General features: G+C 40.2%; 1 protein-coding gene across 1 annotated transcript in view; it reads left to right on the top strand.

The window, feature by feature from the left end:
- LOC311051118 (proteasome subunit alpha type-6-like) overlaps window positions 1-7,288 on the top strand; it is a 7,884-nt gene extending 596 nt beyond the window's left edge. The window contains exons 2-7 of the mRNA XM_084065519.1: window positions 1,459-1,553; window positions 3,125-3,206; window positions 3,868-4,023; window positions 4,931-5,109; window positions 5,988-6,082; window positions 6,687-7,288. Coding sequence (XP_083921645.1) covers window positions 1,459-1,553; window positions 3,125-3,206; window positions 3,868-4,023; window positions 4,931-5,109; window positions 5,988-6,082; window positions 6,687-6,744 — 665 coding nt within the window. The 3' untranslated portion in view covers window positions 6,745-7,288. The remainder of the gene's footprint in view (window positions 1-1,458; window positions 1,554-3,124; window positions 3,207-3,867; window positions 4,024-4,930; window positions 5,110-5,987; window positions 6,083-6,686) is intronic.
- Window positions 7,289-11,138: the final 3,850 nt, after the last annotated feature.

Raw genomic sequence — 11,138 nt, forward strand, 5'->3', positions numbered from 1 at the left:
GAGGGTTTACCAGGCTACCATGAGGGTACCTGGACCCAAATTTGAGTCCCACTGGTGTAGCAGAGTTTCCAGTGAGTCGACATGCATAATATCAGCACCCTGACTCTGTTTGACCAGAATGGAACAGAGCCTTTATTAGTATCATTAGTAACACCTGTGAATGTCTTCACAGCTGTGCACAGAGCCTATTAATGTGCATGTAATTTACATGCACACTCAGTGGTTTTTACCTAAAGTAAAAGTATCCATACTGCAATGTAGAAATACTCTGTTTAGAAGTCCGGAATTCAAATGTACTTGAGTAAAAGTACAAAAGTATTGGCATCAAAATGTACTTAAGTGCCAAAAGTAGAAAGTACTCATTATGCAGAATGTCCCATTTCACAAATGTAAATGTTTTTTTTGGGGGGTTTTCAATCCTAGCCTATTAAGTTGACCTTGTATTTTGAACTGTACGTCCATGTGCTTTTTTTCCTCTGCTATTTTCAAATAGCAAAAGTTTAAATAGGGCTGAAGTGGTTAATGTCTATGTTTTGTAATAATAATCCACATCTACAAAGTAACTTCTAACTAAAGTTTTCAAATCATTTTAATGGAGTAAAAGTATAATATTTGCCTCTGAGATGTAGTGGAGTAGAAGTAAAAGTACAGAAAAGTATTAAATACTCCAGGAAAGTAAACATACCTCAAAATTGTACTTAAGTACAGTACTTGAGTAAATGTACTTAGTTACTGTACCACCACTGGTCTTTTATTACATGCACATTGCACACACATTTGAATTATGTCTTAATAATGTCATTATATGGTTTGTCATTAGGCTTTTTGCAGGGTGTAACGCAGGGGTCTTCAACGTTTTCAGGCCAAGGACCCCCTAGCTGAGAGACAGATGAAGCAGGGACCCCCTCTATATCGTATAAAATTGTGTTTCAGATTTAACTTTTTTTGTTTACTTGGTCTGCTCTTTTTTCCCTCTACACCAAACAGATCTTTGCCAAAAAATAGCAGATCTACAAGCTCACAACGCGTTGTGAGCTTGTAGATCTGCTATTTTTTGGCTAAAGTTCTCCTCAGAAAAGGGATGCTAGGGTTCAAGTGGTTAAGGTAAAAAGAAAACATCGTATCACACAAAGATTTGGCGCACCCCCTGTAGTAACTCTGAGGACCCCCTAGGGGTCCCGGACCCCCTGTTGAAGACCCCTGATAAAACGGATCTGCGTGTCTGCCATCCATCATGCATCATGCATCTGAGAACAGCTAATCGAGGCTGACATGACAGTATAGGCTATCCTGAGGTCACTCTGTCTTCATCTTGCAACACTTCCTTGCTTATCAGTTGGCTCAGTGCCATTGTCTGGATTTTTATCATGTTCTTTTCTGTTCCATTTCGTTCTGTTCTGTTGTAATAGTGCGGGGGAAAAAATGATGGATGTTCATGTGGTATTGTTCCCTTTGTAGAGTATGCCTTCAAAGCCGTCGCCCAGAGCGGGCTGACCTCAGTGGGGGTCCGAGGAGCAGACAGCTCCGTGGTGCTCACACAGAAGAAAGTGCCTGTGAGGATGAAACAGAAACACGCACGCACGCACGCACGCACGCACGCACGCACGCACGCACGCACGCACACACACACACAGTAATTTTTTGGGGCATTTTTAACCGCAAGTCTAAACCCGAAAAAGAGCTTTCTAATCCTGACCCTAACCCCAACCTGAATCTTTTATTAATTGTAAACCTAACAAAAATAAATAATAATCTAACCATAAAACCATTCTTGTGAGGACCAGGAAAACGGTCCTCACACCGTCCATTTCTCAAATTCTACTATACTTGTGGAGACATTTGGTCCTCACAAGTATACTGATACAAACACACACACGCACACGCACACACACGCTGAGATGATCATGACACATGAGAGGCTGAGACCAGACCACTTAGTGCCAGTGAAGCCAGGCAGAGTGGGGACTCCAGAATGCTGCTGATTATAACAGCAGAGAACATCAAAAAGCATCCACTGCTCATCTTACGGACGTGCATCCTAACACCTGTAGATTTTGCAGTGTGTACCATTAGAGACCATTTTTGCTATATTAAAATAAAACTTTCATTCGATATATTTCAGTTTCACATCAACTACTATAGCATCAGCATCAACATGATCATCAGAAAAAACACCACCACCATTATCTTCTTCATTTTCATCAACATCATCACCACCACATTCACTTTCTTCAACTTCTGCTCCTTGTATTTCATCATCATCATCATCATTATCATCATTATCATGACCATTGTCCACCATTAGCATCTTAACCACTTAAAGCGACACTTCACCCCAAAACTACTTTGTTTCAATGGATTAGTCACCCCATGGAGACTTGAATTCATGGACATTTTTTAGTTTTTGTCTCATTCCTAAGACAATAATTTGATGACCAGCGGACCGGTAGGCAGCGGTTCCAGTAGGAGACACAACGAGTCGTTGTGTCTCCTACTGGAACAGTCATCAAATTATTGTCTTAGGAATGAGACAAAAAACAAAAACAATATCCATGGGGTGACTAATCCATTGAAACAAAGTTTTTTTGGGTTGAAGTGTCCCTTTAAGCACTATTAAAATAACTCAACATGTGTTACATCATGGCTTTTGTCACAATAAAAAAAAAGATAATTTTTGAAAATATTTCCCTCTTATGGCATGCTCAAAATAGGGACGCCAGGTTGAAAGTGGTTAAAGTTTGTGTCTGTAAAGATAGTCTTTTATACATAACATAATGCAGTGTTAATATTTGTTACTGCAAGCTGACATTACGTACAGCATATCGTCTCTGTCAGGCGGAAACCTCATTATGTCCAAAACTGTTACTTTTCAGGATTCAAATTCAAAAACGTCAAAAGTAGCAGATCTACAAGCTCAAAATGCGTCGTGCTGTGTTTTGAGTTTGTGGATCTGCTACTTTTAAGGTAAGTGACACTGTGTGATCAAGTAAGGCGTCAATTGACGAAAAAACACAAAAAGTTAAAATATGGAGATATGATGTTTCTGTCCGACAGCGACGATATTATGTATATTGTAGTACTGTATTTATGTATGTGTGTGTGTGTCATGTGTTTGTGACCCCAGGACAAGCTACTGGACCCCTCCACAGTGACCAACATGTTCAAGCTGACCCCACGCATTGGCTGCATGATGACAGGACACAGTGGTATGTATTATAGGCATGCATACGTGTGCACATACAACCACACACACACACACACACACACACACACACACACACATTCATGAATTCACACACATAAAACACCCATTTACTTTATGTATTCATTACTCGTCATCCGTTGACAGTTATTTTGCGTGTGGAGATGAGGACACACACCTGGCTTTACCAGTTAAACTCTATATCGTATTAGGTGTTTTTTTTCGTAAATACTTGATCATACTACAGCGTCACACAAAAGAATCAAAAGTAGCAGAACCACAAGCTCGAAACGCGGCGCGAAGCTTGTAGATCTGCTACTTTTGATAGTTTTGAATTTGGTTCCTGAAAAGTAACAGTTCTGGACATATGAGGTTTCCACCCGACAGAGACGATATACTACGTTGAACGGAGTCCCCCAGGGCTCTCTACCTGGTCCCCTCATTTATTCCCATCAACAAATCTCTTTGTCAATCCATAAGCTCACAACGCTTGCAGATCTCCTATTTTTTGCCAAATGTTTGCCCATTTTCGCTGAATGTTCGCCTATTATGACATACCCAGAACAGGGATGCTACTGTATATGGGTTCATTCATGAGGTCAAACCCCCCCCCCCCTTTTCCTCCTCTCTCTCTCTCTCTCTCTCTCTCTCTCTCTGGCATGCAGCGGACAGTCGTTCCCAGGTGCACCGGGCACGCGTGGAGGCAGGCGACTGGAAGTACAAGTTTGGTTACGACATCACGCCAGACGTGTTGTGCCGCAGGATGGCCGACATCTCCCAGGTCTACACGCAGAACGCCGAGATGAGACCGCTCGGCTGCTGTGAGTGGGGTGGTCTGTTTCTGACTGAGTGCTCTGCCTCTCTCTGTTCAGTGTGGTACTTCTGTTTTTCAATTCAACCAATGCTTTATTTTAATTTTTCAATTTGAACTGGCAGTGTGGCCATCAATGTGGGGTTGGGACTGTGCCAAAACAAATGAGACAGAGCTGGGTATCACCATATTATTTTTCACAGTAGGCTACTGTTTGTATTGATTATCCAGCCCCTTGTGTAAATATGTATCCAGGGCTCAAAGTTGCAGGCTTTTCAATGCTGTATAGGGCTGTCATGGTTAAGGATGTTTCACTCACAATGTATCTAAGTGGTCAACACAAACCTTCTAGGCCAACGTTCCTTTATAAAAGTATTAACCACTATACTGGTTAATACTTTACTTTGTCTTACAACAAATAGCAAAATAGGCAATGTACTTAAACTCACATGCCTCACAATATGACGTGCATGTGAGCTTGTAGTTCTGTAATATCACAAATGTTTTTATTTATTCATATACATTTTGAAGAATTGCTCAACATAACATGTGGTTATGTGGTTAAATTAACTTCATGTGGCAAAGCAGTCTTCCAACACAATTTACATGACCGATCAAGCCTCACGGCGAGCTCAGAACCCAAAAGAGACATTTGGAAAAATTCTGAAATTCTTTTGAAAAAATGTTTAATCTTTTCTTAAATTTGTGTTATTTAGATTTGTGAAAATCTTTTGAAATAATTTTTTAGGAAACTTATTTTTTTTTTTTACTCACGACCGATTTAAATATGTCCACGACACAAAACTGGGTCTCAACCCACTGTTTGGAAAACACTGTTCTAGTCAGTAGAAAAACAGTCAGATCACCCACCTGTGCATCCTCCCCTCTCCCTCCTCATCCGTCCCCCTCCCTCCCAGGTATGATGCTGGTAGCAGTGGACCCCCAACTGGGCCCAGTGCTGTATAAATGTGACCCGGCTGGCTACTACTGTGGCTTCAGGGCCACAGCGGTGGGGGCCAAACAGATAGAGGCCAACAGCTACCTGGAGAAGAAACTGAAGAAGAGACCTGACCTGAGTAATGACGGGGTAGTGCAGGTACAACAGTGACCTCTAGAGGACTGACCTTTGCATGCTACTGTTGTGTTTCATCTGTATAAATTAGCTACAGTATCTTATTGTAATGATCTTGAGCAAGTAGCAGTGGGTCCTAAAAGCAGAATGTGAGCTTTTCTTTACTTTGCTTTTTTTCGTTGGTCATGGACAAAGAACAACTTTAACCACATGAACCCTAGCGTCCCTATTCTGGGCTTGTCATGGACGGCCAACATTCGGAAAAAATAGGCAAACATTTGTAATAGTAGATGAACAATCTCACAACGCATGTAGATTGGCTAAGCACAGCTTGTAGATTGGCTAATTTTGACGAAGACCTTATTACACCCACATCCAGGAGAAGCAGGTGTTTTGTAATAGCCTCACAGTTTTGATCAAATTTGGATCAATCTTGGCAGATGAGTTTTGTCAGGACCTACTACAGTACACTATTGATTTATTTATCAAATCAGTCAAAGATCAAGGTGACAGCGCAAGTTCAAAGTTTAGCCCTATGAATACTGTACATAGCATGTCCACATAGCATCTCTCTGAGTGGATTCATAGCATATTGGATTGATGGATGCAAAATGTGGGTCCAAGTTTGAAACCACAACTTTCAACCTGGTGTCCCTAATTGTGGCATGTTATAGGCGGGGAAAAAAGCAGATCTAGAAGCTCCCCACACGCCACATTGTGATGTGAGCTTGTACTTTGGCTGTACACGCTATTCGTCCTACAACGATGTATGTTGATGATGGATATACAGTAGGATGGTTAAGCACCACTAATTTAGTCCGGGGAGAATAATGTAATCCCAGTAAAGGCTTTTAAAACCACTGAATGCTACTTCTTACCCCTTACTCGGTCTCTTCCATCAGTTGGCCATTTCCTGTCTGTCTTCTGTCCTGGCCATGGACTTCAAGGCCAGTGAGCTGGAGGTGGGCGTGGTCACAAGAGAACAACCTAAATTCAGGTATTTTGACCATGACCTACATTACCTGCCAAAAAGCAATACATGTTTTACCCATTATGAAGGATTTCAATTATCTTTATTTGTAATGTATTAGTCTCGCACACCCAGCCGATCATCTCTGCCTACTGCTACTGTATGTCTTGGGGAATGTAAATTCAATGTATAGACCCCTTAACAGACGACGTCACACTGATAAGAACCAGTATGCGCGTGCAGGCCGGCACCAAATGAAACCCATACTGTCATGTCTCGCTAGGACGCGCCTCACTAGCCAACACACAAGAGGAGGTTGAATGTACTGAAACCAGCGCACCCCGAAACAATATGTTGGGAATTGATTGCATGAAACAATCACCTATGCGTCCAGTCTCAATGTTGGTAAACAAATAATTGGTCTATAGGCTTAAACGCCCGTGACAAACATACGACCACTGCATCGAAAACAAATCATATCACTGTCCCGTTATGAACGATGTCAATTGCTTTCTACCATTCAGACCCTATATTGACTATAGTCTCCCTTCTACTATAACCCCTTTATTCCTTTTCCTTTCCCACCCCCTTACATCTGTCTTTTGTCTTTCTCTCGCTCTGTCTCTTTTAGGACCTTGACAGAGGCAGAGATAGAAGCCCACCTGGTTGCCATAGCGGAACGGGAGTAGTCGCATAATAGTCGTTTGTTTTTCAGTGTATACTATTAAGAATCAGTGGATCCTACGCGTGCTGTCACAAAAGTGCATAATCTACTCTGTGTTCAGAGAGCTAAAGCATACCTTGCAAAAGTCACGTTTTTAAGCCTGAGTTATACTTAGTTGTGCACTGGTGTCTTCGGTGCACGACACCTGCGCACAACTAAGAAGAATATGGCAATATGGCTTCCAGGCATTTTGTTTCAGTGTTTTTAGAATACTTGTCATCACACTCATGTCATACTGTTTATCACAACCAGGCTTACTGTCACCTCCAAAGTACAAGAACTGCAATTACATATCCTACAGACATACATACACTACTGTAATAAGGGTGCACTGTCATATATATTAAATCATTTCGTCAGGGTGAATATGATCCCATTAAATTGCATCCTTTCTTTCTCAAACTACTGATCTAATGTGACTGCATTGGTCTGCACAACAAGACTGTGTTACTTTAATGGAAATGTCAAAAGGGTGTTTTTTTGTGGAATAAAGAGGTTCATTTTATGAACAGCGTGATAATGGAAGGCAGTATTGTGGCACCATCAGGGTGAGAATAATGCTTGTTGGAGGTCTTCTTTTGCTTAAGCGCCTGCCCCCCAAAATGTCTGTTGCACATTACTTAGATGGCTTTTGAATAGAGTTGTTCCGATACCGATACCAGTATCTGAAAAGCTGCCGATACTGCCTAAAATGTATCACATGAGATTGAATTTACAGTAATATTTTGAATTGATGTTGCACTACTGCGTTATATTCTTTAGACCCTCCAGAAATACGCGGGCAAAAATCCTTGATTATGCGGGCTAAAACTCTTGATTATGCAGGCTAAAATCCTTGATTTTGCTATGAAATATGCGTTTTTTTTTGCAATTTTATGCGGTGAAATTGCAGGAAGTTGCGAAATATGCGTAAAGTTGTGAAAAATGCAAAATATGTGAAAAGTTGCGAAATATGCGGAAATACGCGATGTGAAGCGCATATTGTGCGATGCGATGCACATATTATGCGATGCGATGCGGCATTTTTTTTAAAACGTTACCCCCTTATAATTATGCGCCATTTTGATGATTATGCGGTAAATTCTGCGATCGCATAATCGCATTTTTCTGGAGGGTCTAATTCTTACTTTACAATTTTCATTATTTTACTAACTTGGAACTGCACTTTTTGATTTTGTATTTATTCCTTGATCAGTGGTTCTCAAACTTTAATTTCAAGGACCCCCAGAACTCTGAGTGTACAGGTTCCATTTGTACACTCTCAGAGTTAGTTGTTCAGTGAGAACCACTGTCCTAGATTTTTTTTTATTATGCAATGGTATTTGATGGTACTACTCAGTATCGACTGAGTAAGTTATGGGGATTGTAATCGGTATCGGGAAGGAGACAGTGGTATCGGTACATCTCTACTTTTGAAGAATGATGTTTTGAGATTTTAGACCTGATCGTATGTTGTATGACATACTATGTTTTTTTTTTGGCTGACCAGCTGTCATGTGATGTGTTTTCAATGCACAGTTGCACACAATAGGTTTTTTTTTGTGTTTGTTTTTTACAATTTCAGGACAAAATCTGTTGTGACCCAGTTTGGTCAGCAGGTGGCAAAAGTGAGCAGCTCACATGAGCTACTATTCCCCATTTACAGGTATATTCAGCAGGTGGGCTATTATGACTCTTAACCACTTACTGAAAATCCTCTAATCAAACAGACCTACTCGGAACGCTTTTTTCCATCTACATCAAATCTTTGCTAAAAATTGCTGATCTAGACCTGCCATTTTTGGCAAACGTTCCCCCCAGAATAGGCATGCTGGGGTTCAAGTGGATAAAAGGGTTTAGGCAGCGATTCCCAACCTGTGGGCCAAGGACCACTGGTGGGCAATGAGGATATTGCAAGTGGGCCGCCAAAATAATTGGCAATAAACCAAGATTAATATTGTAAAAAGCCAAGTATTATACAAATTTAGTTAAAATAGTATAAATAATAACTACTAGTATCCTACATTAGTTCCATTGATCCAAGCCGGAACACAACTGATTGATCATTAAAATAGACTATGAAAATGCATTGGGCTCTGATCCAGTAAAGGTTGGGAACCACTGGTCTAAGGGTATTAAGTTATGTTAACACAAAACAGCACATGAGCGGGTGAAAACGCGTTGAGCCTGTGTGGGGTCTAAATAAGGCGAGACCAAACCAGGGATTCCATGTGCAAAAGGTGCTGTAAGTATTTACACTACAACAGCAGTGATGTTGCTAGTTTTTCAATGTAATGGGTCCTGGGACCCAAGGGTGGTCTTTTAGTTCTAATAAAATTGGTAATTTTTAACAAAGTGCAGTATTTAACACGTTTGATCAGTTGATTAATATACGTTTATATTCATGTATAAATGCTATCTGAAAAAACAACAAAATTCCAAATGTGACAACTCAATATTTGCAAAATAAAACTATATGCAAACATTATAGAAAGTAAATAGCATCAAAGTAAAAAAAAGACAGCAAAATACTTTGTGGTGCACTGTGAGCTAAATAAAGTTTATGGTGCATTATGCATAGCTCAATTAAAGTCTCTGTAGCATAGAACATAGTAGGCTACGTAGTAACAGAAATAGCACCAAAATAAATAAAACACAAAACACTTGTTGTGCATTATGAGCAACACTACAGACAAAGCAGGTGATGTGGATGAGAGGGGGTAAGCAGTTGCAGACACTGGGCTTTTATCTGCCAGCAAAGGGATGAGTCAGATGAGGATGGTCTGATGTTTCTGAACATCAGACCATCCTCTTCCCCAGCCCGATCAGCATTTAAAGGGATATTTCACTTCAAACAAATTTGGGTTCCGTAATTACTTTTTTCATTTATTTTAAATATTTTTGGGGGAAAATGAAAAAAATTAAATACAATAAAAAAGATTTTAAAAAAGTAATCGAAAAAAAAACATGGCCCCCTCATGTATTAGGAGGGCAGGATGAGTCACCAGAACCAAGGACGGGTGTTTTTGATGAATCTATCATGTTTAAAATAGAGTTTGAAGTTACATTGGGTTTGTATAGGAAGGGGGCGTGTCTGATAAACATGAAAATCTAATATCTAAATACTGAATCAAACAACGTAAAGACCGTCTGGGGGGCTCACAAAAGCCCGAGTAGACGATAAAATGATCAAAACCTTTTTTGAAAGTGAAATATCCCTTAAATACTGTTGATGCTGAAACTACAGCGAAGACAGTTTCAAAATGAATCTCTTCTGGCTTTGGTGCACTGTCATGGTACAACTTGAGCATAATAATGACATCTGACGTCTGTGTGATTACAGTACAAAGAAGAGGACCAAGAAGCGAACACACAATGCAGATCCTGGTACAGGCAATAATACCAATACCATGCTAAACAATAAATGAGCATGCATCTTGTCTCATACAACCACCTTCCTATCATAGCGCATTTTCCATAATGCGCTGAGATGGGTAAGAACCTCTTTAGCTAGACAGAAAGCCTATATGCAAGTGCTCTCTAAACAAACTCACCTAACAAACACAAGGCCAAGACTAACATTTACACACGAGACAGAATTTATTTATTGGTCAGAATTTATTGAGACACTTCTGCCAAGACATTTTCTATAACTTTCTTGCGCTTTATTTCCAGGTTGTGAATTTGGACAATGAGGGACCAGTGCATTAACCTCATTTGCACCCCATAAAATGTATTTAAAAAAGTGAAATAATGGAAATGGAGCTTGCGGGAGGTCTACCTGGTTGCTCCTGCCAGTACCATATGCTTCCCCTTGCTCCACAAGTGATTTGTTTATTTATTGTATAACCACCAAGAGTTGGTGGTAAACATTTTTAATACTGTGCCTCTGTCCTGCGCCTGGGATTTTACCAAAAGGATGCTTTGCTTATTACTCACATGGCAGTTTACAAGACTAAACTATGGATATTTCGTGCCCATGAATACAGTGGCCGTCAATCTGTCCAAGTACAAACAGCTTGTACAGGGAAACTGAAAAACGCACATTAAATCAATTATGGTCTCCCTCTATACAGCACAAAAACGAATTTCACCCACTTTTTTTTTTTTTACATCTGTAAGCCTGTGATGTGACAATAATGATGATTCTGATTCTGTGAATCTTGTGATAATGAAGCTCAAAATTTCTTTCCCAGCCAAAAGCCCAGAATTATGCTAATGCTCAGGGTCTAGGAGTATATTTGTACAGTGAAACTGCAAAAGCTCATTAAATCAGTTACAGTCCGCTGAAAGGTGAAGGGGTGAATCTTCTGATGATGAAGCTGAACCTTTAATTCCCAGCTGAGCCCCTAATTATGTTACTACTCTCAAAAAGGGTCT

The sequence above is a fragment of the Gymnoscopelus microlampas genome (genome assembly GCF_963454915.1).
Source record: "Gymnoscopelus microlampas genome assembly, chromosome: 8".
NCBI classification, from domain to species: Eukaryota; Metazoa; Chordata; class Actinopteri; order Myctophiformes; family Myctophidae; genus Gymnoscopelus; species Gymnoscopelus microlampas.